Here is a 27,315-nt window from a genome sequence, read left to right as displayed (position 1 = left end):
TTCACATTGGCTCAAAATAAAGTAGGTGGGCTACTGCTTTTGAGTTGCAAGAAAAGAAACAGACTGTCAAATGCTATCACAACATAATGAATGTTATCTAAAATTAAGATAAATGCATCTAACTAATGTCTCCTTAATAACAAAGCTATATCTGTATTCTGATTTTTTTCCATCAAGATAACCTGAAGTTTAAATTTACATTATGATTATAGCTTTTATTTTATAAGTTAAAGGCACATTATTTTGGTCCATTGAGCAAACTCATTTTTATTCATTGCCTTTTAAAGTTGACATTTAACTTCTACAGCTGTACAGTTGGCAAGAAGAAAAAGAATATTTAATATTCAAGAGAGCAGATTCTACAACACCAGAGCATTCTATTGTATAGAATGCCCTATAATTAGTGTACATTAACTGAAAGAAAGAATTACATATGGAATTAGTGGAGGATGGTTGAAGGTACTAATGTATTCATTTCCTTGCTAATACTTGTGAATCAAATCAAACAAACAAGTAATTCTAGTAATTCAAACTAATAAGAGCTGATTTTCTAAAAGACCATGTCTTTTAATGTCTTTACCAAACTAACATTGAGAACTTAAGTTCTTCAGGACTTAAAATTGTAAAATCAAGTAAAATAGGAATTAGTTATACCCCTTTTCCAGTATAATTTGCTGTTCAACATCAGAAATAGTTTGTTCATTTGAGAAATTAATTATATCTACAGTAGGTCAGGCTCTTTATTAGGACTGGGGAGAGCTGCAACAGCCTTTGCTTCAGAGCACTGAATTCAGTAAGAAAGACAAATAATGTAAGTAACAGCAACCTAACTAGATAGGGATAAAAGAAGTACATGGTACTATGAACACCCACAAGAGACCTACCATGGGGGCTGGGAGTGGCAGTAGGAAGGGAAGGTCCTTCAGAAGAGGTGAAATTTCAGATGAGACTGAATGACTTCAAGGTTAAGATTGAATGTGCACATTGAATCTTGCTTCCTCAAAAAGCTTCACTAAAATCAAATTAAAGAGATTTAAAAAATAAAAATAAACCCACAAGAACAAGGAGAACAGAAAAAGTAACACAAGAAATGAACTTTCAAAGCTCAAGAGAAGATGGACAAGTGGTCTCTGACTTAGCAGAAAGCTGAACAAATCCTAAACCAGCAAAGGAAGATTGGGGCAGAACTTTTTGAGAAGCACATAAACTCCAGGCAGGATCCTCCTCCACACCCCATTACTGAGTAACTGCCCCTCCCTTACTCCCTTACTTCAGGAGGAAGCTAGAAATTTATTCACTTGAAAGGGTAAAAGAGAAAGTCCTTGACCAACAACATAGTTCAGCGACCATACACAGTGAAGGATTAACATGGATGTCCAAGCCAATTGCCTTGTTTACTCCAACACCACAGGTACTAGCCCAGATGGGCAATTTGGGGAACTTCCTCTGGGGAATGTGACCAGCTTATAAGGAAAGACTAAAATACTGACACCAGGGCTTCTACAAAAAAAAAAAGACATGCATAGATCCTTCCAGTGAAGCTCCAAATAAATAAGCCTCACACACAGGCTCTGAGCCTCATCTCTTAATTATGAGCAGGAATGCTTAGTTGTTCAGTCATGTCCAACTCTTTGCAACATCATGGACTGTAGCCCACCAGGCTCCTCTGTCCATGGGGATTCTCCAGGCAAGAATACTGGAGTGGGTTACCATGCTCTCCTCCAGGGGATCTTCCCAACTCAGGAATCAAACCCAGGTCTCCCACATTGCAGGCGCATTCTTTACCAGGTGAACCACCGGGGAAACCCATGAGCAGAGAACCAAGAAGTAATTACCAAACATCTAAGGAAAGCTTCTAGTATGGAAGATAGACACCAAATAAACAAAAGGCAAACTAATAAAAAGCATCTTGGAGGAAATAGATACTATGCATGGATAAAAATTTAGTAAAACTATTACTAACATCGCCAAATAGATATTTCAGTCATGAAACAAACAAAGAATTCTATAAAAACCAAAGATTCAGAAAACAAAAAGAGAACTCAATAGTAGGGTTGAAGACACAGAGGGTAAACTAGACAGTAAAGATAAATATGAGAGAGAAGACAAGAAAATTAGAAGACCAGGCCAGGCAAACCAACATCTAAATAAAGTATATCCAAAAGTGAGAACAGAGAAAATGGAAGATATAAATCATCAGTGAAATAAATGAAGAATATTTTCCTGAACTGAAAGATAGGAGTTTCTTGACCAAAAGTGTTTGCTGAGTGGCTGGACCAGCAGATCTGCTTAGCATTTAACATATATGCGCGAATTACTGTTCTGTTTCACATGTATTAACTTACTTAGTCATCACAACAACTCTATAACTCTATCCCCATTTTACAGATGAAGAAACCAAGGTACAAAATGATTAAGCAACTATTAATAGCCCAAGTTCACATAGCTAGTAAGTGGCAGAGCCAGGATTTGAAAGTAGGTAATGTAGCCCTGAAGTTCACTATACAATACTACCATGAAGGAAGGGGCAGCACTGTGAAATTTCAGAAAACACTTTAGACAGTTCCATTTGATTTTTTAAATCAGGAGTATGTACTATATTGATAGTGTATGCAGAGCCGAGCAATTGACTAAGAACCTGAGGGACATTGCATGCAGACTTCTGTTCCTACCTCCAAACACAACAGCCTTCTGTCCAGTTGTCTGTCCTACAAATTCCAATTACATCAGAAGCTCTAAATTCCTATTCCCCACCCCCAGCTCAACAATAACACTGCTCTACTCTTGGGTTCACCTCTGCACTGTAGCCAGGAAAAGTGACCTCAGTAAGTGAGTGATCCTCAGTTCTCATCTTCAGGAGCACAGAACCCCACTGGTTGCTATTCAATCCTGACAACAGTTGCATAACATATTAATATTTTGCCCAGTTCTATCATTATTCATGTCAGGACAGTAAGTCTGAAATTAGTCCTTGTATACCTGAAAGTATCTTTATTTGACTCTCACATTTAAATAATTATGGGCTCAAAATTCTTTTCCTTCAATACTTTAATATGCTCTTGCATCCAGTGTTGCTGTTGGGAAACTACTGTCAATCTGATTTTTATTATTTTGCCTTATATTTGCAACCATTTTCTTTATTTCCCTAAGTAATTAAGCTTTCTATTTCTGTTCCATTAGTTTTGAATTCCTGTTACATTTGTTCCATCAGGTCTATTTCATCTGGTAGAAGTTGTCTATGTCTTTTCATTCTTCATGATGCTTTTGTTCTTTAAATGTGTCATGATATTTTTAAGACCAGGAATTCAGCTGTATTATTAATAAGATGATCAGTTGCCTCTGCTTTTGATGACTCTATACATGGTCCACTGAAAAGGGAGGCTCAGCTGGTGTATTCACTGTGAGTATAGGAGATATGAGTTGAATGCCTCTGCTGTACTTCTCTGGGCTTAACTGCACTTATTTTCCCTGGCATTTCCTTCTCCTCAAGATATACTTCCCAGTTCCTCTATATCCGAGAATATTTTCCCTACTTGGAGTTGTAGGAGACAACTCAGGGTCAGCTTACAGCACTTTCCACTACCACCCTACACACACTCTGCAAAATAGGTTAGCTCTAAAGCCAGACAGTTCTCAAAGGAAGCACAAACAACTAAATTGCCAGTGATGATATATACACTCATATCTTCATAATACACGATCCAACACTTAGAATTTTTTCATGCTCATGCTGCTGCTGCTAAGTCACTTCAGTAGTGTCCGACTCTGTGCGACCCCGTAGACGGCAGCCCACCAGGCTCCCCCGTCCCTGGGATTCTCCAGGCAAGAACACTGGCGTGGGTTGCCATTTCCTTCTCCAATGCATGAAAGTGAAAAGTGAAAGTGAAGTCGCTCAGTCGCTCAGTCGTGTCTGACTCTTAGTGACCCCATGGACTGCAGCCTCCCAGGCTCCTCCATCCGTGGATTTTCCAGGCAAGAGTACTGGAGTGGGGTGCCATTGCCTTCTCCATTTCATGCTTATAGTTACCTATATTTCATCACTTATATATATGCATATATATATAATTATAGCAATTACGAAAGTTTGTCTTCTTTACAAAGATGAGTAGAAAAGAAATATTTTTTCTGTAGTGACAAACCATGTTGTCTCCAAAAGCAATTTCTTTTATTAGTTAAAAAAAATAGTAGTTTCTTCCTATACAGTCACTTCTCACTAGTCACAGTAATGTTCTGCAAAGTCATTGTGAACACTGAATTAGAAAATCTTGAATGTATTAGGAGAAATACAGGGTTAGGTTCCTTCAAGCTCTGGTTACAACATTTTCATCAGAAAATCAATACATATTTTGGTTTCATGTGTGTTTCTGTTTAAAGACGTTCTATTCAATATATAGTTTATGCATTAACTTTGAGTATGGCCAGCAGCACTTGTAACTCATGCCTGAAGGAAATTCATCTATTATCTGCATAAATCATATCACAGCCTTCTTGCCCTTAGGAACAATAAATAACATTTCAGCACTACACTTAGAAACCATTTCAAACAGCAAAATCACTAAAAAATCACCAAAAAAATGCAAAAAATACAGGATTGTGAAAAGGACACTTGCATACACTCTGAAAACTGAAACAAGAAAGTAGTCTCACCTTTTTTCACCTCAGCTGGGAATGTGTGCTTTGGTTGGCTCAAATATTTTGCCACCATTAATTTTGCCACCATTTTGCCACCATTAATGTCTTTAATGATCTGCCTTTTGAGAAATCTGTATGCGTGTCAAGAAGCAACAGTTAGAACTGGACATGGAACAACAAACTGGTTCCAAATAGGAAAAGGAGTACGTCAAGGCTGTATATTGTCACCCTGCTTATTTAACTTATATGCAGAGCACATCATGAGAAATGCTGGGCTGGAAGAAGCACAAGCTGGAATCAAGATTGCTGGGAGAAATATCAATAACCTCAGATATGCAGATGAACCACCCTTATGGCAGAAGGTGAAGAGGAACTACAAAGTCTCTTGATGAAAGTGAAAGTGGAGAGTGAAAAAGTTGGCTTAAAGCTCAACATTCAGAAAATGAAGATCATGGCATCCGGTCCCATCACTTCATGGGAAATAGATGGGGAAATAGTGTCAGACTTTATTTTTAGGGGCTCCAAAATCACTGCAGATGGTGACTGCAGCCATGAAATTAAAGTCACTTACTCCTTGGAAGGAAAGTTATGACCAACCTAGATAGCATATTCAAAAGCACAGACATTACTTTGCCAACAAAGGTCCATCTAGTCAAGGCTATGGTTTTGCCAGTAGTCATGTATGGATGTGAGAGTTGGACTGTGAAGAAAGCTGAACGCCGAAGAATTGATGCTTTTGAACTGTGGTGTTGGAGAAGACTCTTGAGAGTCCCCTGGACTGCAAGGAGATCCAACCAGTCCATCCTAAAGGAGATCAGTCCTGGGTGTTCTTTGGAAGGACTGATGCTAAAGCTGAAACTCCAGGACTTTGGCCACCTCATGCAAAGAGTTGACTCATTGGAAAAGACTCTGATGCTGGGAGGGATTGGGGGCAGGAGGAGAAGGGGACGACAGACTATGAGATGGCTGGATGGCATCACTGACTCGATGGACGTGAGTCTGAGTGAACTCCGGGAGTTGGTGATGGACAGGGAGGCCTGGCGTGCTGCGATTCATGGGGTCGCAAAGAGTCGGACACGACTGAGCGACTGAACTGAACTAAACTGAATGTCTTTATGCATATGCATTATTGTCTGCAACAGCACCCTTAGTATTGACTTGGGGGTTACAAATCAGTTTTAGCAGTAAGAGAATTTACAAACATAGAATCTACAAATATTGAGTATTGACTACTGTATTATTGTTATTATTGCTTGCATATTGATGGGAAAAGCTTGTTAAAGGAAAGAAGTCTCATGCTAATTTTTGTGTATACACATGCACACAAACACATATATCACTGTTCATGTTTTTTAAATGATAATCTACTTTTCTTCTAACAGTCTGATGGTGTTCATAAATTGGAAAAAAACAAACACCATTTTTTTTTAAGAAAGGAAAGTAACCTGTAAGATACCACATAAAGGGCAGTTTGTTGACTTTGGTTCACCACTAATTCCTTCACCCCTGCAATCAAACCTTCTGAATCATTAAGAAACATTTTGTGCAATCTGCAGCAGTTTAGGGACTACGAACATTTTGCTCCAATCTGGTGAGCGTCTAGTAAAGAGAGCTCCAAAACCTGTGGCAGGCAATCCAGTGTCCCTGGAAACAAGATAACAATTTTTAGAAAACACGTTAAACTGACATTTACAAACTTTCAAAGCCATACAAAACTAATTTGGGAGCTGAATTTTTATAATAAATTTTTAAAGGATTTCCATATTTGCAAGTTTAGTGCACTTTGCAAAATATTAATAAAATGTCTCAACAAGTAAATGGAAAATTTCAGCATTCTGTCCAATAACTACAATACAAGAGGAAGTCTATGTCATGCATTTCCACAGAAAGGCACTAACTTTTAGCAATAAATTGTAGAGATGGGGTTCAAACCTAGGTTGTCAGAAGCATGACCAGAAAAAAACACGTAAAGGGAAAAAGACACTTTAATTGGACCTATAATGCACAGAGCTGACTGGAAAACAACCAAGGGAAAGGGAATTCCAGACAGAGGAAGCAGCATGAACAGAAAGCATGGCAGCTTGAGATGTGGTGTCCGTGCTTGCTGTAGTCCAATAATGTGTAGCTGGGGCCAACCTACCTCCTTCACTGCTTATTTATTAGCCCTTTCCTGTAGATGTCTGTTCCAAGCAAAGGGCTATATTAAGCATACCTTTCAATAATTCCAGAGTTCATAGTTTCCTCATTCAATAAAGCCTTGCTCTTTATTTTGGCCAGTTTTGTGTTTAAACAAACCTGTGCCATTTTTTCACGTGTTTCTGATATCCAAACCTGGAAAAAATAAAAAATTACATATAAAGAAAATAAATAGTTAAAAATTCTCACTTACTAAAATATATTTCTGCTGAAGTACATTCTGATTTTAATTGTTGACTCTATTCATATTAAAAAATAAATGTCCCATAGCAGTCAATGATTTCATCATAAATATATGAAAATGGCAATTTCTTACTATGTTTTGTTGGAACAAAAATCAGATTGGTTGTTTCCATGAAATAGAAAGTACTTCATTCAACTAAATACTAACTCTTATTTGCTTTCTATTTCCTTCTCAAGGTAGTATATTTTAACTTCCCTAAGTAAGAAAACGTAGCAATCACTTTGTAAATCACACATGACTTTAGATACCACCATTATCGTTGTTATCCATTCTCTATCACAGAAGATAATTCAATGAACTATCAAACAATTATTACTATGAGAAAAACCTGATAATTATAAGATATACTCAAGTCAATTGCAGAAGCATCATGGGTAATGTCTAGAGGACCTTAGGAATAAAAATGTATGCTGAGGATTCAATATTTTTCCCATACAATACTCTAGAAGATCACAAATATGGAGGTTCACAGCAGAGATTCAGAACTCACTACCACCAAGAGAATCAATTACTTGCTACAAACCTGAAGACAAGCTTCCCTAAGATATCCAATGAAGCCTCAGATCATATCAATTCCACTAGATTTTGTTTTTTAAAAAAAAAGAGAAAGAGAGAGAAAATACTGTTTAGAAAACTGAAGACTTCAACTGCAAGAGTATCCGAGAGCTAGAGTCAAATTCCTTTGGTCCATTTTTGTGAAGATTAAAGAGGCTCTGTAAAACTAAGAACCCATCCTATTCAAAGCAATTTTAACTTTAGTTTCTGATCCTGGTTCCTTGGTCTACTCCATGGCTTCTATGATTTCTGTCCCCTAAGACCTCACCTCCTGAATCACCAGCCTCGCAGCCTAATTTCCCAGCTCTGACTCTTATACTTGTAACTCAACTATTCTTCCTCAGAGATTCCAAGTTTCACAAATCAGCAGCAGAGGACTCTGTATTGGGCTCCATATTTTACACTCTAATGAAAAATAAAGCATTATCTTTTAGGGAAAAAATTACTAGGTATCATTTTGTTTTTAAGGTGTAAGGTTGGCCCAACAATTAATCTTAGATATGATCTAGTCATTTTTGACAGTAAATATTTCAATAAATCAATCAACACCATTGAAAATTATATAAAACAAAGGTACTGCCAAATTTAAATAATGAATAGTAAAAGGAAACAGATAATAGCATTAGTGGCTTTTAAGTTTATTGACTGCTTATTCTGTACCAGTTCAGTTCAGTTTAGTCGCTCAGTCGTGTCCGACTCTGTGCGACCCCATGAATCACAGCACGCCAGGCCTCCCTGTCCATCACCAACTCCCGGAGTTCACCCAGCCTCACGTCCATCGAATCAGTGATGCCATCCAGCCATCTCATCGTCTGTCGTCCCCATCTCCTCCTGCCCCCAATCCCTCCCAGCATCAGAGTCTTTTCCAATGAGTCAACTCTTCGCATGAGGTGGCCAAAGTCCTGGAGTTTCAGCTTTAGCATCGTTCCTTCCAAAGAAATCCCAGGGCTGATCTCCTTCAGAATGGACTGGTTGGATCTCCTAGCAGTCCAAGGGACTCTCAAGAGTCTTCTCCAACACCACAGTTCAAAAGCATCAATTCTTCAGTGCTCAGCCTTCTTCACAGTCCACCTCTCACATCCATACATGACCACTGGAAAAACCATAGCCTTGACTAGACGGATTCTGTATCAGATACCATATTAAGCATTTAATATACATTATCCCTCTAGATACTTAAAGCAACCCTGAGTGTTATGTATTAATTATGGTGCCAGAAGTAAAAGAAAAATCATATGGGGGAAATGAAAGTTTAATAGAGAATCTACTTATAAAACTGTGGCCAGAATTCAGAAAACCAGCATACAACGATGAAGCACCCTGACAACAGCAATACTGGTGAGTCACAGGTTGGGCAGTTATGGAACTCAGATCTATAGCTCTAAAGAGAGGGTCACTTGGTAGTTGTGGCTTTCAGAACAGACACAATGTTTTAGTCTGCTCAGGCTGTTGTTACAAATCTCATAGACTGAGTGACTTATACACGGTAGGTAATTATTTCTTAGAATTCTGAAGGCTGAGAAGGCCAAGATCAAGGCACAAGCAGTGACTGGTGAGAGTCTACTTTCTAGTTGATAGACAGCCCTCTTTTCACAATGTCTTCACAATGGCAGAAGTGGGTAAGAGCTCTTTGGTGTCTCTATTATAAGGGTATTAATCTCATTCATGAGGACTCCACGTTCATGAACTAAACACCTCCCATATGCCCCATCTCTTAATTGCATCACGCTGGGAGTATGAAAAGGCAAAATGATAGAATACTGAAAGAGGAACTCCCCATGTCAGTAGGGGCCCAATATGCTACTGGAGATCAGTGGAGAAATAACTCCAGAAAGAATGAAGGGATGGAGCCAAAGCAAAACAATAGCCAGCTGTGGATGTGACTGGTGATAGAAGCAAGGTCCGATGCTGTAAAGAGCAATATTGCATAGGAACCTGGAATGTCAGATCCATGAATCAAGGCAAAATTGAAGTGGTCAAACAAGAGATGGCAAGAGTGAATGTCAACATTCTAGGAATCAGTGAACTGAAATGGACTGGAATGGGTGAATTTAACTCCGATGACCATTATATCTACTACTACAGGCAGGAATCCCTCAGAAGAAATGGAGTAGCCATCATGGTCAACAAAAGAGTCCGAAATGCAGTACTTGGATGCAATCTCAAAAATGACAGAATGATCTCTGTTCGTTTCCAAGGCAAACCATTCAATATCACAGTAATCCAAGTCTATGCCCCAACCAGTAATGCTGAAGAAGCTGAAGTTGAACGGTTCTATGAAGACCTACAAGACCTTTTAGAAGTAACACCCACAAAAGATGTGCTTTTCATTATAGGGGACTGGAATGCAAAAGTAGGAAGTCAAGAAACACCTGGAGTAACAGGCAAATTTGGCCTTGGAATACAGAATGAAGCAGGGCAAAGACTAATAGAGTTTTGCCAAGAAAATGCACTGGCCATAGCAAACACCCTCTTCCAACAACACAAGAGAAGACTCTACACATGGACATCACCAGATGGTCAACACCGAAATCAGATTGATTATATTCTTTCCAGCCAAAGATGGAGAAGCTCTATACTGTCAGCAAAAACAAGACCGGGAGCTGACTGTGGCTCAGACTATGAACTCCTTATTGCCAAATTCAGACTGAAATTGAAGAAAGTAGGGAAAACCACTAGACCATACAGGTATGACCTAAATCAAATCCCTTATGATTATACAGTGAAAGTGAGAAATAGATTTAAGGGCCTAGATCTGATAGATAGAGTGCCTGATGAACTATGGAATGAGGTTCGTGACATTATACAGGAGATAGTTATCAAGACCATCCCTGTGGAAAAGAAATGCAAAAAAGCAAAATGGCTGTCTGGGGAGGCCTTACAAATAGCTGTGAAAAGAAGAGAAGTGAAAAGCAAAGGAGCAAAGGAAAGATATAAGCATCTGAATGCAGAGTTCCAAAGAATAGCAAGAAGAGATAAGCAAGACTTGCCTTCTTCAGCGATCAATGCAAAGAAATAGAAGAAAAGAACAGAATGGGAAATACTAGAGATCTCTTCAAGAAAATTAGAGATACCAAGGGAACATTTCATGCAAAGATGAGCTCAATAAAGGACAGAAATGGTATGGACCTAACAAAAGCAGAAGATATTAAGAAGAGATGGCAAGAATACACAGAAGAAGTGTACAAAAAGATCTTCATGACCCAGATCATCACGATGGTGTGATCACTGACCTAGAGCCAGACATCCTGGAATGTGAAGTCAAGTGGGCCTTAGAAAGCATCACTACAAACAAAGCTAGTGGAGGCGATGGAATTCCAGTTGAGCTCTTTCAAATCCTGAAAGATGATGCTGTGAAAGTGTTGCACTCAATATGCCAGCAAATTTGGAAAACTCAGCAGTGGCCACAGGACTGGAAAAGATCAGTTTTCATTCCAATCCCAAAGAAAGGCAATGCCAAAGAATGCTCAGACTACCACACAGTTTCACTCATCTCACATGCTAGTAAAGTAATGCTCAAAATTCTCCAAGCCAGGCTTCAGCAATAGATGAACTGTGAACTTCCAGATGTTCAAGCTGGTTTTAGAAAAGCCAGAGGAACCAGACATCAAATTGCCAACATCTGCTGGATCATGGAAAAAGCAAGAGAGTTCCAGAAAAACATCTATTTCTGCTTTACTGACTATGCCAAAGCCTTTGACTGTGTGGATCACAATAAACTGTGGAAAATTCTTCAAGAGATGGGAATATCAGACCACCTGACCTGCCTCTTGAGAAATTTGTATGCAGGTCAGGAAGCAACAGTTAGAACTGGACATGGAACAACAGACTGGTTCCAAATAGGAAAAGGAGTATGCCAAGGCTGTATATTGTCACCCTGCTTATTTTACTTATATGCAGAGTACATCATGAGAAATGCTGGACTGGAAGAAACACAAGCTGGAATCAAAATTGCTGGGAGAAATATCAATAACCTCAGATATGCAGATGACACCACCCTTATGGCAGAAAGTGAAGAGGAACTAAAAAGCCTCTTGATGAAAATGAAAGTGGAGAGTGAAAAAGTTGGCTTAAAGCTCAACATTCAAAAAATGAAGATCATGGCATCTGGTCCCATGACTTCATGGGAAATAGATGGGGAAACAGTGGAAACAGTGTCAAACTTTATTTTTTTGAGCTCCAAAATCACTGCAGATGGTGACTGCAGCCATGAAATTAAGACGCTTACTCCTTGGAAGGAAAGTTATGACCAACCTAGATAGCATATTCAAAAGCAGAGACATTACTTTGCCAACAAAGGTTCGTCTAGTCAAGGCTATGGTTTTTCCTGTGGTCATGTATGGATGTGAGAGTTGGACTGTGAAGAAGGCTGAGCACTGAAGAACTGATGCTTTTGAACTGTGGTGTTGGAGAAGACTCCTGAGAGTCCCGTGGACTGCAAGGAGATCCAACCAGTCCATTCTGAAGGAAATCAGCCCTGGGATTTCTTTGGAAGGAACGATGCTAAAGCTGAAACTCCAGGACTTTGGCCACCTCATGCAAAGAGTTGACTCATTGGAAAAGACTCTGATGCTGGGAGGGATTGGGGGCAGGAGGAGAAGGGGACTACAGAGGATGAGATGGCTGGATGGCATCACTGACTCGATGGACGTGAGGCTGGGTGAACTCCGGGAGTTGGTGATGGACAGGGAGGCCTGGCGTGCTGCGATTCATGGGGTCGCAAAGAGTCGGACACAACTGAACGACTGAACTGAACTGAACTGGGAGTTAGAATTTCAACATTTGAGTTTGAAAGGGACACAATCATTTAATCCATAGAAGACAGCCACTGTCAAAATGGCCTCTCAGGAGGAAAGCAAAGAAATGTCAGAGCCAGCTCTCCTTCCATTGCTGATCACCTGTCAGTGCCTTCCACAGGCCAGTTCCTGGAAATTCACAGAAAGCCAGAGGGCAAAAAACTCACTGACATAATCCATAAAGGTCAGCCTCCTTGGTACACAGCAGGGTTGAGACGGGTAGAGAGTAGTTCTGGAGGGAGAAAGGAAAGACTCTTGGCTTATTTTATCTTCATTTTAAGGAGGGGAAAACTGAGGTTGAAAGGGATTAATGCTCAGATAAACCAGAGAGAAAAGAAATTCCACAATTTAAAACAAGCAGTCTGACTCATTCAGTCATTCATCCATCCGTCCATATGTGTGAAATGCCAGGCATCCTACTAAGTTCTAGAGCTATAGTAGTAAATAAAACCCAGAGACTACTGGGTGTAGCTTAGTTAGTTGCAATAAACCATGGAATAATGGCAATAACAATGCCATATTGACCAGACACCATTCTAAATGTCTTCACATTAAATGCTCATGAAAACTCTATTCCCACTTTTTACCCAAGTAAATAAAGAAACAGAAAATTGTAAACTCTTGACCAAAGTTACAACCTAGTAGGTGGTGGAGCCAAGAATCAATGAGAAGCAATCTGTCAGCAGAGCCCACGCTTACCCTCTGTGTCCTCCATATCAGAGGTAAATAGTATTCTCCAATATTAGACTTCCAATTCTGTTATTCATCAATAATAGAACCCTCAAATTTTAGTTGGGCCCATGAGGTTTCAGACTACATTTCTAACCTCCCTTATACTTAGAAATGACCAGTGACTTGTTCTGGACAATAGGACATAATGGAATTAATATATACAACCTCCAGCTTCTGTTTCTCTTTCTATGGCATGGAATGTGGACATAATGGCAGATTTCCAGCAGCCATACTGGGCCTTTTGTAAGGGATGGCAGAGCAGAAAGCAAGAAGCAGTAGGTGTCTGACAATTTATCGAACTTTCATACCACTCTTGGCCTGTTATCCTCTAGACTTTTTTTTTTTTTATTGCTGTTAATTCAAGGAAAAGAGGTTGCATAAAATCCAATCTTTTCTAGAAATATAAGTGGCCTTTCCAGTTCATAACATTTCAAATATCAAAGTATATGGTAAACATACAAATAAGAAGGCAACATACCTCCTATATACAGTACAGTCTTTTAAATCATTAAATAAGCTCCATAAAATACAACTGGCAAGTGATTCACAATGCAGTCCATACAGGGCTTATCAAAACTCTCACTCCCACAACTCGACTGCAGTTTAACAATTAATTTACTATATGGTCCAAAAATACCCAAATGAAATATATTTAATCAAAATAATTTCCTTTCTTTGAACTTTCTTTTTAAATTAAAGCTTTCATCTACCCCTTCACCCACCGCCCCCCTTTTTTCCCCTTTTACTCCCACTCCTGAAAGAAGGTTTCAAAATGTACATTGGTGCTATAAATATAAACTCTACCTATAAAGCTTTACAGGAAGCTTCTTACTTCAAGTGTTTCCTTTTGTCTGGCAATCTGTTAGGTTTCTGAACCAAGGCCAGATATTTAAGTTCCTCTGACGCACACCAACATGACCCCAAAGAAACATCCGCCTTCTCTGCTCTGTACTGAGGGTGGGGCACAGCACTACCAACTCCAAACCCTTACACCCACAGCTCAATGCAGGGGGCTGCTTGGTGCCACCGACTTTTTATATAAAAGAATAAAACCTTATGTGAACAGCCACTGTTGATTTCTGGTTTCTGTTGTGTGTAGGCAAACCTAATCCTACACCATCTTAATGTGAAAAATCACTTTGGTCTAGAAATGTTCATAACCTGACATAAGGGTGGATAATTTATAAAAACACTTCCATATGTTTAAAAGTCTTTTGGGCTGTATATATATATGTATCACAAACTGGATATCAGCAATTTGATATGTGCAATTATCATAGCACAAGCTTACAGGATAAGCACTAAAATTTCCATTTAATTTGCATAATAAAATCTAGCTTGAGTAAAATGGTAATATAAAAAATATCTAATATGTATACAGGAAGTACACTTCATAATATCATTCTTATTCCCCATTTTCCTGAGTATCAATTTTTTAAGTCTCTATTTCTAATCTTCCAAAATGAACTCTTCCCGTATGGCTACATTTAAGGAAAGCCAGTAGGTGTATAATCTGGATAATGGGTACAGGAAAAGAGTAGGTCACTTAGGACTTCGCCTCAAGTTTCACATTAGAATGTAACCAGCCTATTTGTGCTGAGGAAGACTTACCCCCTGGCAGAATCTCTCTCAGCAAGATTCATTTTAAATGATGCCCAACAGGCATTTTTTGGGGGGTTCCTTATAAGGGTTCCCTGAAAGCATGCTCCTCTAACTCATACTGAAGGACTGAAGCGACTTAGCACGCACACACGCACACAAGCAAATGGACACATATGAAATATTAAAAGCTAGTTTCTCTAAAAGTTAAATTAGGGCATGACTGGGCTCAATCACTCAGTCCTGTCTGACTCTTTGCAGGCCCCATACGCTGCAGACCACAAGGCTCCTCTGTCCATAGAAATTGTTAGGTAAGAATACTGGAGCGGGTTGCCATTTCCTACTCCAGGGGATCTTCCCTACCCAAGGATCAAACCCACATCTCTTGGGCTGCCTGCACTGGCAGGCAGATTCTTTACCACTGAGCCACCTGGGAAGCCATGTGGCATGACTACTGACACAGAAAAAGAGTCACAAAGGAGAGTAATAGGATCAAAATGGCAGATACCTCCTTTCATTCACATCCAAGTGCCAAGAAGTGATACTCGATAGAGTTCCCAAGCCCATAGCTGAAGCATAAGACAAGGAAATACGCTCGAGTTGGCCAAAACTTACACAGAATTCCTGAAACAGGAAAGTCAGATGCAATTGTACTGACATAGGAAAAGACAAAATCCAGGAGAGCATGCTGGAACCTGTGGCATCAACTTCAAATTCAGAGATTATGGAGATAGAAAGCAAGAGAGGGCCCTGACTCAATAGTCCACTATCTTCCAAACATCTTTCTTCTCCCTGGTTTAAGTGGTTCTCTTTCACTGACATTTAAAATTATTCCATTTATAAAGATTTGATCCATATGTGTTTTTCAGGTAGTACTTAGATCTGAATGCAGGAAGCATTTGTAAGATTGTAGTGTTCAAAATACTATTCTACTATGTCAATCAAAGAAAAAAAAATACCTGAACCAATTAAGTAAATGACAATTTAATTTCTCAAATCCATTATAATTATATCCCTTTTAGGGTCTTTAATTTTTAAATGTTGTATTTTCATCCACCAAAACAGCTCTTACTTGAGACCTACTTAGTATTCATCTGTTCATAAAGTGAATGTTAGCACACTTTTGTACTATTCATTTGTTTGCCATTTTAAGTCCAAAATGACTGTCATGTTGTTAATACTAATCTAATATTAGACTAATTTGCTCATCAGTGTTATCCTGTTCCAAAAATCCCTTGGCATTGATCCATTAGCTGTATAAGAAAAATCTGCTTAATAAAATTACTCAAATTTCTCTTTGTTCCTTTCTATCTGACATTTCTCATCTTCTGTGATACAACATCAAATTTACTCTGTAGTTAATCCTTCCAAGTTTATGGGATTCAATGTGCAACACTTCCTTAGAAGTGGTCTTACATAAGTGATTATGACAGAGGGTCATAATCTGCCATGAGGTCCTTGGGTGAGGGACTTAACAAATGAAGAAATAATGATAGATGTACTCTTGATCATTTACTTTACATGGAACTCACTCTGTTATAGCTAAGTAATACCTTAATGAAGTCCAAATAAAATAACACAAACTATTGTAATTTAAAATACTACTTCCCATAATCACTTAGACTACTATTAACACAATCAGAAATTCCAGTGGCTTTAATGACTGCTCCCCTATGAATCCACGACTCCACTCAGCTTCCTGAAGCCAGAGGGGTCACTGGGGTAGGAATTCGACTATGCTACCACTGAAATTTGGGTAGTACCTTTCCAGATTCCACCAACAGATAGTTCCTTTAAACACTCAGCCCAGAAGCTTCAGGTGGTCACCTCTACTGGGAAGCCATACTTTTCTTTGGCCACACCACCACACAGCTTGCGAGATCTTAGTGTCCAACCAGGGAGTGAACCCAGGTTTCTCGGCAGTGAAAGTACTGAGTCCTAACCACTGGACCAGTAGGGAATTCCCTAGGAAGCCATCCTTGACCCTCTCCTCAACTTATTTCAGTTCAAGTGCCCTGACCTTCTTCCTGTCATATTATCCATCATACATACCACCACTGCGGTTGCATGCACCCATTACCCCCCCAAAGCCTGTGAGTTCCTGATGTACAGTGACCTTGCTTTGAATTATGTTTCTAACCCTAGCACTCATCATGATGACTTGGCACAACATTTCTTAGACCAGCACTTAACAAGATAATAGGAACTTAATACATATTTGTGGAATACAGTCTTCCTTTCTTTCCTCCTTCCATAAATATTTATTGTGTACCTACTGTGTGCCAGCCCTGGAGAAGGGAATGGCAACCCACTCCAATATTCTTGCCTGGAGAATCCCATGGCCTGGCAGGCTACAGTCTATGGGTTGCAAAGATTCAGACATGACTGAGCGACTAACACACACACACACACACACACACACACACACACACACACACACTATGTGCCAGACACCATTAGAGGAAATGGACATATAGCAGAGAACAAAAAAGACCAACATCTGTTCTCCCATAAAGCTTGTATTCTAGTAGGGAGAGACAGACAATTAACAGCTAACAAGTCTTAAATATGTCCAGTCATTGAAGTGCCATGAAGAAAATTAAAGTAAGGGAAGAGGATGGAGAGGGATGATGTGAATAGACTTCTATTTTATATACAAATGGGCAATTGGCTCTTTGAACAATAGGTCTTGTAAGTAGGTACAATCAGAAAACAAATCTATTCTTTCATTGCTGTCCATCCATAGTTACTTGGAAGGGATAGTTCCTTTTTATGCTCTTTGCTGAAATATAGGACAGGCTTCAGGATTTTCTGGTCACTCAGATATTATAAAAACCTTTTGGCTACTTCTGTCCCAAGAACAGTTTTACTGAGTAAGTAAAATGCCCAGTCCCATGCACCAGCCAAAATTTCACTTAAAATGAAAGGTTCTCAAGAAGCATGTGTCAGTCTGGTCTACTTCAGCTGATTTCTTCCCAACTGTCCCCCTTGGAATTCTTTCCTACACCCCAACTCCTTCTGGCTCCTTGAGGGTTTGAGGGTGAGAAGACATGAGGAAGGAGAGAAGCAAATGCGGGAAAAGTGGACATGTACTCTTGTTTTGGGTTTCTCTGGGTTTGCCTGTGTCTGACCCTCTCTGGCACTGAAGGACGTTCAAACCTGACTTTCTTGCAGTGTTCTAATAGAAGCTGAGAACTCTTCTGGGAACATTCAGCGGTGTGTTTCATGATACAGGATGCCAATCTCTGTACTTCGATGTCCTGGCTCAGTTCACGGGAATACAGTCAATCCCTCTCCCATTCCTACATGAGATGCTCTTGGGCAGGCACTAAAATGGCTCTCTGTCATCTTTCTCTTCTACATGGCCCATATCTCATCTCCCAAAGCCAAATCTGGGCCTGATTACTCACTTATCTTTGTCCCACCACTGATGAATATGTAGCTGATTCCCTTCTTGCTGCTCTGCTACTGCAGATAGATTACCAGAGCCTCATATCTGTAACTTAGTTTTGCAGATGAGACTTATAGTAAACCTTTTCCAAAATCCTGTCTCTATTTTCAAACTGAATTTTGGCTTTGCTGCAGGTTGGGAAGTGGACCCAAGTTCATTCAGTAACATTCCTATCTAACACACACTGTAAACCTGATAGGACAAGGTTTCAATGACTATGAATGAAAGTCATAAAGAGGGTAAATATTATTTCATTTATACATTCTCTATTAAACCTGAGAATTAACTGCTACAATGCATGGAATATAAGGAATAAATGTTTGAGGTTCCTACTCCTTATATTTCACTTCCTCCCACAATCTAGAGATCAAGAGTATTTTCATTTAGGAATAAAAAATAAATGTTTTTAAGGGTCAAAGATGCTAAGTGCATGCCAGACAATGCCTGCATTGTCCACCTTGCTCTCATCCTCACCATGCTCAAGAAAGCAAGGGTAAGCTGGGTTTGGAGAAGTGGGAAGGGGTGGTTATTTTCTGAGTTGGGCATTATACTCAAGAGCTCCATCCATGTGCTGGCTAATGACCACTTAGGCAGCCTTGTGCAAAGGCAAGAGAGCAGCGTGAAAACTGGGGAAACTGGCAGAATGCCCCTGAGATTTAAGCTGTGGGACTAAAGGAGGACAAAGCAGAGAGAAATAGAGATTCTGAGAAAGAGTGTGTGTATCAGATAGAGAGAAAACAGAGGGGAGAGAAAGAGAGAGGGAGAGAGAGAGACAACTTGCTTTAGAGCTGTCTTGGTTCCAGTAAGTGTCCTTGTTCCATATCCAGGCAGCTGCATCTTTATAATAAATTCCCATTTTCAGTCTATGTTTATTATTCTCTGCCTATGATAACTATAAAAGGAATGGGGAACAGCATAGGTTCTGCTAAGCTAAATTTTTCCCATCATCTTGCAGAACAGAGAATTTTCTAGAGCCATCCTCAATGGTAGAATTATGGATCTTCCTAGGCTTACCCTTTTTTAAAGTAGCCCAGGCTTTGAGGGGAAGAATGTGATCCAAACCCAGACTTCTAAACACATTCATATCTGTCTGTGAAATTACCAACTCTTCAGGCCCCAAGGCCAAACTAAGAAGTTGAACTGAGCCGTCAACTAGTCCCAAATCTCTTGACACTCTAGGACAGAATTTGGGAGGCTCCTGCCTCACACTGATTGAGCAAACACCTAAATAGTTTGAGAAATAAAAATGGAACTGGAGGAATCAACCTTCCTGACTTCAAATTATACTACAAAGCTGTAGTCATCAAGACAGTATGGTACTGGCACAAAAACAGAAATATAGACCAATGAAATAAAATAGAAAGCCCAGAAATAAACCCATGCACTTATGGGTACCTTATTTTTGACAAAGGAGGCACGAATATACAATGGGGCAAAGACAGCCTCTTCAATAAATGGTGCTGGGAAAACTGGACAGCTACATGTAAAAGAATGAAATTAGAACACTTCCTAACACCATACACAAAGATAAACTCAAAATGGATTAAAGACCTAAATGTAAGACCAGAAACTATAAAACTCTAAGAGGAAAACATAGGCAGAACACTCAATGACATAAATCAAAGCAAGATCCTCTATGACCCACTTCCTAGAATAACGTAAATAAAAACAAAAGTAAACAAGTGGGACCTGATTAAACCTAAAAGCTTTTGCACAGCAAAGGAAACTATAATCAAGGTGAAAAGACAACCTTCAGAATAGGAGAAAATAATAGCAAATGAAAAAACTGACAAAGGATTAATTTCCAAAATATACAAGCAGCTTATACAACTCAATACCAGAAAAACAAACAACCCAGTCAAAAAGTGGGAAAAAGAACTAAACAGACATTCCTCCAAAGAAGACATATAGATGGCTAACAAACACATGAAAAGATGCTCAACATCACTCAAATGCAAATCAAAACCACAATGAGATATTACCTCACACCAGTCAGAATGGCCATCATCAAAAAGTCTACAAACAATAAATGCTGGAGACGGTGTGGAGAAAAGGGAATATTCTTGCACTGTTGGTGGGAATGTAAATTGATACAGCCACTATGGAAGACAGTATGGAGATTCCCTAAAAAACTAGGAATAAAACCACCATATGACCCAGCAATCCCACTCCTAGGCATATACCCGAGGAAACCAGGGTTGAAAAAGACACATGTATCCCATTGTTCACTGCAGCACTATTTACAGTAGCTAGAACTTGGAAGCAACCTAGATGCCCATTGACAGATGAATGAATAAAGAAATTGTGGTACATATACACAATGGAATATTATTCAGCCATAAAAAGGAACTCATTTGAATCAGTTCTGATGAGGTCAGTGAACCTAGAACCTATTATACAGAGTGAAGTGAGTCAGAAAGAGAAAGATAAATATCGTATTCTAACACACATATACGGAATCTAGAAAAATGGTTCTGAAGAATTTATTTACAGGGCAGGAATGGAGAAACAGACATAGAGAATAGACTTATGGACATGGGGAGAGGGGAGAAGAGGGTGAGATGTATGGAAAGAGTAACATGGAAACTTACATTACCACATGTAAAATAGATAGCCAACGGGAATTTGCTGTATGGCTCAGGAAACTCAAACAGGGCTCTGTATCAACCTAGAGGGATGGGATGGGGAGCAAGGTGGGAGGGAGGTTCAAAAGTGAGGGGATATATGTATACCTATGGCTGATTCATGTTGAGGTTTGACAGAAAACAGCAAAATTCTATAAAGCAATTATCCTTAAATAAAAAAATAAATTTAAAATAAAATAGAAAAAAAAGACCCAGCACAGCTAATAAGTAAATAAACAAAATTATCTTTTAAAGAAAGAAAGAAAAAAACACCTAAATAACCATGGAGTAATCCATCCACAATTCAAACAGGAAGTACTTATGCAATGATTCCTCCTTTAGTAACTTGGTTGTACAAATGTTATAAGAAATAATAGCATGTTTAAATTACTTACAACTCTGTCACCTTAAATACAAAAGATATAAAATCAAAGAAATGGGTTCAAACTCTCACTCTTTCACCTCCCTGGCTGTGTGACTTTGAGTAAGTCATTTAACATCTAGGAGTTTCTCTGCATTTGTAAAATAGAGATAAGAATACCTACTTCATAGGGTGATGATGAAGGTTAGAGGAGACATCTAGCAAGGTATCACAATAGCAGTAATAATTTCTTGAGCACTTGCTATGTGCCAGGCACTGAGTTAAGCACTTTATTTGTTTTATTTACCCAGTAACCTTATGAAGTGCTCCCATCTTACAGGTAAGGTCACTGAGGCAAACAGTGGCTAAGCCACCTGCCTAAGTAACTAACACAAGTAAGAGGAGCTCTGAGAAAATGCTCCTCCCTCTACTTTTTCATGTTTCACTAGGAGGAAGATTTGGACTTAGAGAAATTAGTGGTTACTACTTACTGGGGGTTCACTGGTTCCAAGTCGACGATATGTTGAATTACATAGTTTTTTCACTTCTTCAGGACCCTCTATATCATAATCTTTAGGATAAGTTTCTCTGTCACGGTGCCTTAAGAAAAAAAATTAGAATCTGTTAAAAGACAAAGCTTATTTATCATGTATTGCATTTAAATATTTTAAAAATAATACAATGAAAGTTTACTATATTTGTGATATTGTTCTAATGATAAATTTACTGGATTTGGGACATATATTGCCCATCTCTTTTCAGGTAATACTGAGGCTACTTCCTAAAAACGTGATAAAACTAATGTCCCAAAACAACACTTATCCAATGCAATGATTATTCAGTGACTCCAGTGAAGTGAATCTTATTTAATGATGTAAATTAGTTACTGAAAGTAAGAATTAAAACAAGACATGGTAATATCTTAGAAAGGCAACTTACCACTTTAGAAATTGTTCTACCATGAAATTTAATTACAATTCTTCTCAAAACAAGAGACAGTAAAATATTTACTCATATGGATTTATAACATGTGGTCTCTGCTTCTAAAGAGGGTTTAAAGGAAGTTAACAGTTAAACATAAGAGTTCTTAAAACATGTAGATGAAAGAGGAAAAGTATTCTGAACATTTTGACTAAAACAGTGGTGGAAAATAATAATAAAGGAAAGGTTTGGGGATAAGGAAGGAAAGAGGAGGTGAAGTGGCCCACAACAGAAGGAGCTATTTTCACAAAGCTTTCTCAGGTGAGATAAAGGAAACTGAACCCAAACACCCATCAAAAGAGGCTTGCTTTTTTATCAAGAGATATGGAACTAGGACTATGTGAGGGACACTGAGGTACCCAGGATCTTATTATCCATCCATCCACCTATCTGCTCATTCATTGAGTGAATATTTTAAATACCTATTACATGCCAGGCATCCTGTTAGGTGCAGGAGATACAAATGGGGAGAAAGTGTGGTGTAATTCCTGCCTTCAGTTGCTCATAGTCTGGAAAGGAGTGGGCAATTAAACAAGAAAAATCGACAATGTTGTTAAGTGTGAGTACAGGACTGTAGAAGCAGAACAGCATCAACTAACCTGGGTGGGGCACCCAGCCTAGGACCTGACCACCCCACCTCATCCCACTGCATTGGTGCTGGGGCCCTGTATTCAGATTATACCCTTACCTCCCCACCACCATTCATGGAAGCAGAGCTCTGCATAGAACACAGCAGAGAGGGAGCCCAGGGCATATTAGCAGAGCCTCAGCAGATGAGCCCTCAGCCCTCCTCACATCTGAGCATTAACTGCAAAACACTAACAGCATTTTGGTACCAATACTATTTTTTGAGAGCCTGAGAGAAAGCTCTCACTGAAGTTTTTTAGGGGAATATCAGACATTAAGAACCAGGAGTAGGGGACTTCCCTGGTGGTCCAGTGGTTAAGAACCTGCCTGCCAATACAGGGGTCATGGGTTTGATCCCAGGTCTAGGAACAAGGATACCACATGCTGCAGGGCAGCTGAGCCTGTGCACCATAACTATTGAAGCCCGAGCACTCTAGAGCTCATGCTGCACAAGAGAAGCCCATGTAATGAGAAGCTTGTGCACCACACTTGGAGAGTAGTCCTGGCTCACTGCAACTAGAGAAAGTCCGCACACAGCAGTGAAGTCCCAGCACAGACAAAAATAAATTAATTAATCAAAAAAAAAAAAAAAACACCACAAAACAGGAATGGTAGAGTGAATGGGGTCATGGGCTTGAGTCATTGCTCAGCAAAGTGCTAGCTGTGTGACCTTGGGGAAGTCACTTAACTTTTCTGTGCCCTTATTTTCTTATGTGTAAAATGAGGACAGAAATTATACCAATACATTTTAAGATTTTTAGAAGAGTTAAAAGGAAAAAAAATTAAAGGTGGAAGGTCCTGCAAATAATGTAAAGAACCCATATAAACCTATATATAGTGAATACTAATCTGGCTTCAAAAAATTCTGAGGTACAAAATTTGTAACTTGATTTTTCCATTATTGTACTTAATTTCTTTTCCAAGTGCTCATAATTTCAGGTGAAAAAAACCTAATCTGTCAATTCTGGTTCTCTTCCAACTCTAAAGAGTTCATGTGGTACCACAATGCCAAGAGTCCATCTTTGCTGGCATCATATCTCCTTGCTGGAACCCATGGAAACATCCTCCTTCTCCAATGTTCTTCTATTATGGATCCATGCAGAGCTCTGCTCTGCCCGCCTCGTCCTGCCACACAGTCTACACAGACTGGCACTTTGCCAGAAGGGTGAAAGTGAAGTCGCTCAGTCGTGTCCAGCCCTTTGCGACCCCATGGAATGTAGCCTACCAGGCTCCTCTGTACGTAGGATTTTCCAAGGCAAGAGTACTGGAGTGGGTTGCCATTTCCTTCTCCGGGGATCTTCCTAACCCAGGGATCGAACTCTGGTCTCCCGCATTGCAAGAAGATGCTTCCCATCTAAGCCACCAGGGAAGCCTGCCACTATCCAAACCACCAAAAACCTTTTTGTGTCCTTCTCCAACCAGGGTTCCTAGAAACCCAGATGCCATCCCTGAGTTGTTTGCCTGGCCCACCAAGAAGGCACTTGTTTCATGTCTCCACCACACTGGGCTTGGGAGACACATCAGAGCCCCACACATCAACAGCTCTGGAAACATTACCCTGGGAATAAATGATTAGGCAGTGATAGGTCCCATCTACTCTAGGATTTCCAAAGTTTAATCCAAGTTTGGGATCCCAGACAAATCCACATATTCTCAACTTCTCTGGCCTCTTTCATCTTTGGTGCATGAACTCTTCATCTACTAAGGGACAGAATAGCCCAGCTCTTCATCTATTCTTTCAAATCTATCCCAAGACCTAAAGCTTTGAACCTCAAAGCCAAGAATTGAGCTCTTTTGTTGCCTGTTGGGTCATTCTTCCCTGAGGCAATAAAACCAGAATACCTCCCTAGGAACACAGGAATGAAAGGCCAAAACACCAAGTAATATTTCAATGTATTATTTCCAGGGCCCATCTCTATCTTAGGCAATATAGGATCCCTGGGTTGGGAACATCCTCTGGAGTAGGGAATGGCCACCCACTCCAGTATTCTTGCCTGGAAAACCCCACGGAAAGAGAAGCCTGGCAGGCTACAATCCATGGGGCTACAGAGAGTTGGACATGAATGAGTGACTGAGCACACACACACACACACAGGCCCAGTGTCCAGGGCCTGGGAAACTTTTAGGGGCCAAGGAAAGTGTTTTAATCACTTTCAAATCAGTAAAAAAGAATATAATCAAGCTTGAACAATATACATCTTTATACCAAAGCAATCATAAACTATCATTTAAAACTTTTTTAATGGAGGAAGGGACCCATGAAGGCAAAGAAAGTCCATGAAAGTCAGAATGCAGCCTTGATTATCCCACCATGTATTTTAAGTTGTATTATAACTAGATTACCAAAAATACAGACACATTCCTTTTCTTACCACAATCTCAGACAACAATCAAAAGCCCAGCATTAAAACATCAATCTATAGTGAAACTTTGGAGGACTAAGCCAATGCAATTGGCATTCCATAAAGTCTGCTGGCTGCCCACAAATGATGTGCCCAGAGCCAGCAGGTTCTGAGAGACACGCAGCTGAAGACCTGCCCCTATTTCCTAGATGCTGCCAACCTAGCAAAAATAAACATATGTGTTCAAAAATGTAAAATATAAAATATTCAAAATGTAAAATTAACAATAAAAATATATTTATTATAATACTAAATGTATGCTGCTGCTGCTGCTAAGTCACTTCAGTTGTGTCCGACTCTGTGCAACCCCATAGACGGCAGCCCACCAGGCTCCCCCGTCCCTGGGATTCTCCAGGCAAGAACACTGGAGTGGGTTGCCATTGCCTTCTCCAATGCATGAAAGTGAAAAGTGAAAGTGAAGTCGCTCAGTTGTGTCCAACTCTTAGCGACCCCATGGACTACAGCCTACCAGGCTCGTCCATCCATGGGATTTTCCAGGCAAGAGTACTGGAGTAGGGTGCCATTGCCTTCAGGGGCTTATTTGCCACATATAATAACAGTAAAAATGATTAGGGTATTATAAAGGATATGAGAGGCCTAATTAGTCCTGCTTTTATCATGTCAGTTGAACATTGACTTGCGCCTCAGTTTCCCCAAGATGAACTGGGAATCATACACTAAGGACACAAATCAATTGAATGAGAGTCTCAAGTGAAAAGTGACATAAAAATGCAAATGTTATTATGAGTAATAATATTATATCTATCTACAATATGCTTTGTTGTGGATTTTTAAATACTTTGTCAATATCAATTAAGCTTTATAGCATCTTTGTAATAATGTAAATATGCATAATCAAAGTATTATATACATAGACATATATATGTCTATACATATACATATACTTTATATAGCCTTATTTTGACTGCTACCTGAATTTATTTATGGCTGCCATGACTTCTCATTTATTGCAATAAAAATTCTTTATGAGAAAATAATGAATATAAATGAAGTAAAATTTACAATGTCTATAGAACAGTAACTTTCAAATTTTTTGATCATAGTCCCCACCTATTCCATTAAAACCCATCCTGAGACATTTTTAGTTGCTGCATCTGGGTGGAGTGGTTTTCTATTGGCATTTAGTGGAAAGAGGCTAGCAATGCTCCGCTAAATATCCCATGGTGCACAGGACAGCCCACACAATAAAGTACTATCTGATCCAAAATGTCAAAAGTACCAAGGTTGAGAAAGAGCTAGAGAATGACTGTATACCAGATTCTTGGATCAGTCAGTTCAGTCGCTTAGTCATGTCCGACTCTTTGCGACCCCATGGACTGCAGCATGGCAGGTCTCCCTATCTGTCGTCAACTCCCAGAGTTTACTCAAACTTATGTCCATTGAGTTGGTGATGCCATCCAACCATTTCATCCTCTGTCATCCCCTTCTCTTCCTGCCCTCAATCTTTCCCAGCATCAGGGTCTTTTCCAATGAGTCAGCTCTTCACATCAGGTGGCCAAAGTATTGGAGTTTCAGCTTTAGCATCAGTCCTTCCAATGAACACCCAGGACTAATCTCCTTTAGGATGGACTGGCTGGATCTCCTTGCAGTCCAAGGGACTCTCAAGAGTCTTCTCTAACACCACAGTTCAAAAGCATCAATTCTTTGGTACACAGACTTCTTTATAGTCCAACTCTTACATCCATATATGACTACTGGAAAAACCATAGCTTTGACTAGACAGACCTTTGTGGGCAAAGTAATGTCTCTGCTTTTGAATATGCTGTCTATGTTGGTCATAGCTTTTCTTCCAAGGAGTAAGCATCTTTTAATTTCATGGCTACAGTCACTATCTGCAGTGATTTTGGAGTACCCAAAAAAAGTCTGTCACTGTTTCCACTGTTTCCCCATCTATTTGCCATGAAGTGATGGGACCAGATGTCATGATCTTAGTTTTCTGAATGTTGAGTTTTAAGTCAACTTTTTCACTCTCCTCTTTTCAAGAGGCTCTTTAGTTCTTCACTTTCTGCCATAAGGTTAGTGGTGCCCAAACCTCAGCATTTCATGGAGCAGCAAAACTTTATCCCCAAATTTGTAAAACCAACATAAAATTGC

The 27,315-nt window shown here is 39.5% G+C and overlaps 1 protein-coding gene across 6 annotated transcripts in view; it reads right to left on the bottom strand.

Annotated features, from left to right (window-relative positions):
* CFAP95 (cilia and flagella associated protein 95) overlaps positions 1–27,315 on the bottom strand; it is a 161,063-nt gene that overhangs the window by 54,847 nt on the left and 78,901 nt on the right. For 5 of the 6 annotated variants that reach the window (XM_061425511.1, XM_061425510.1, XM_061425513.1 and 2 more), the window contains 3 exons: positions 21,682–21,790; positions 6,845–6,963; positions 6,208–6,276 (listed from right to left, as the gene is read on the bottom strand). In XM_061425511.1, the coding sequence (XP_061281495.1) occupies positions 6,208–6,276; positions 6,845–6,963; positions 21,682–21,790 (297 nt within the window). Of the gene's footprint in view, positions 1–6,207; positions 6,277–6,844; positions 6,964–21,681; positions 21,791–22,129; positions 22,252–27,315 lie in introns of those variants that run through there. The other variant, XM_061425512.1, reaches the window with a different exon arrangement.

The sequence above is a fragment of the Bos javanicus genome, chromosome 8 (assembly GCF_032452875.1).
Source record: "Bos javanicus breed banteng chromosome 8, ARS-OSU_banteng_1.0, whole genome shotgun sequence".
Taxonomy (NCBI): Eukaryota; Metazoa; Chordata; class Mammalia; order Artiodactyla; family Bovidae; genus Bos; species Bos javanicus.
This window is presented reverse-complemented; position numbering and strand designations above follow the sequence as displayed.